The sequence below is a fragment of the Mustela nigripes genome, unplaced genomic scaffold (assembly GCF_022355385.1).
Source record: "Mustela nigripes isolate SB6536 unplaced genomic scaffold, MUSNIG.SB6536 HiC_scaffold_762, whole genome shotgun sequence".
Taxonomy (NCBI): Eukaryota; Metazoa; Chordata; class Mammalia; order Carnivora; family Mustelidae; genus Mustela; species Mustela nigripes.
This window is the reverse complement of record NW_026740169.1, coordinates 11,050-12,818: the sequence shown is the minus strand read 5'-3', so window position 1 is coordinate 12,818 and position 1,769 is coordinate 11,050. Positions and strand designations below refer to the sequence as shown.

At 38.9% G+C, this 1,769-nt stretch overlaps 1 protein-coding gene across 1 annotated transcript; it reads right to left on the bottom strand.

Annotated features, from left to right (window-relative positions):
* Positions 1-226: 226 nt before the first annotated feature.
* LOC132008717 (PRELI domain containing protein 3B-like) lies at positions 227-825 on the bottom strand (the record flags this gene model as incomplete). Its single annotated transcript, XM_059387297.1, has 2 exons — positions 601-825; positions 227-527 (listed from the first exon to the last, which is right to left on the bottom strand). Coding segments are annotated over exons 1-2 (526 nt in total), but the record flags the coding sequence as incomplete, so codon positions are not given.
* Between the last annotated feature and the right edge of the window lie 944 nt (positions 826-1,769).

Genomic DNA, 1,769 nt, shown 5'->3' with positions numbered 1-1,769 from the left:
TCTAGGTCCTTTTCAGAAATTGCTAAATTTTCACATAACTGCTAGAATCCTCAGGAATTAGATGGACATTTCATACAATACTACTTTCGGATGATCCCTTTTATTTAGAAATCTGCCACCTCTTTGTTTTGATAAAACATCATACAGCTTTTCTTCAGCTTATTAAAAAATATCCTACCTAAAATATATTTCTGATTTTTAAATAACAAGTATATTGCCAGCTTACAGAGATGTGGGGAGCGGGTGTATCGTGTAACAGCTTTCATCCTCATTTCTCTTACAAACCCTGCCACTGCATTTGGTGTCTTCATGCTCCCTCTTGCCGAAGCTGCCAAGTCTTCAGTCTCAGCATTTAATTGATATATTACCCATTCCATTGTTTCCTGGCCTTTATTGGCATTTGAAGATACCATGCTTGCCGTCAGTCCTTCAAGGTAACTGCTAAGACTGACTCCTTCCATAGTGATCACAGCTTCTTGAGTCAAAATATTTTTTTCTGGGTCCTGAAGGTGTGCTTTGTGTATAAACTGAAGAAACCGTATTTGTAAGTGAAATATTAGTAGATTTAAGTTCCATCGTTTTCTCTGCAGGATCAAGTACAGAGTGTTCTTGCACAAATGTTTTAGTTTTTGCTGCAATGTGAGATTTCACAATGGAAGGCAGCCCCCACTCTGTGCTGAGAAGTCTTTGGCTGTACAGCTTTCCAGAGTGATCTGTATGTCTGTCCAGTACATCACCTCCAACCACATTTGGGTCTTCCTGCGTTGCAGCTGTAATAGTTTCCAATGGGTGGTCAAAGACGTGGTCTGAAGTCCAGATCTTCATGGTGCCGGCCACTTGCACAATGTCCCTGGTGTTCACTTTTATTCTTTCTTTTAAAGATTTATTTTATTTATCTGAGAGACAGAAAGAACATGAGTGAGAGGATGGAAGGAGGGAAAGAATTTCAAGCAGAACCACTGAGCACAGACCCCAACGTGGACCTGATCCCACAACCCCGAGATCATGACCTTAGCCGAAACCAGGAGTCAGACGCCTAACCAGCTCCGCCACCCAGGCGCCCCTTATTTCTCATTTCTTACCACACCAAGGATGTCCCCTTCTATCCCTTCTTATCTAAAGTTTTTCTTGTTTTTGTGAGTGTCTATTGAATTTTATTCAGTGGTTTTGAACATCTATTGAAATCATGTGATTTATCTCCTCTATTTTCTTAGTTGGTAAATTACATTAATTTTTAAATGTAAAACAAACTAGATATTCTTGAAACTGAGCTGGGCCATGGTATTCTTTCTATATATTCCTGGCTTTACTTTGTTTTGGATTTTTATATTTGTGTCCTTCATGAGAAAGACAGACCAGTAAGTGTTTTGGGGTAGAGAGGGGGCAGAATATGTTCTTGTTACGATTTAGTATTTAATATCAGGAACATGTTGAATATATAACATGAATTTGGAGTATTTCCTCTTGCTTTCTCTATAGGATCTTTTAGTTTGTTGCTGCTTCTTAGGTTTTTCATTCATATGTGAGGACATCTGTGACTGGAGTTGCCTTCATGGGAAGATTTCTTTCTTCCTGTCTCTCTTTTGTTAAGGAAGCTCTTTCCCAATTTGGGCTTGAACTCACAACCTTGAGATTGAGAGTCAAGTGTTCCATCAATTGAGCCAGCTAGGCACCCACATAGGAAGAGTTTAAATTATAGATGCAATTTCCTTAACAGACATGTGGCATTAGATTTGATTTCCTTTTCTTTCCTTTCCTTTCTTTGTTTC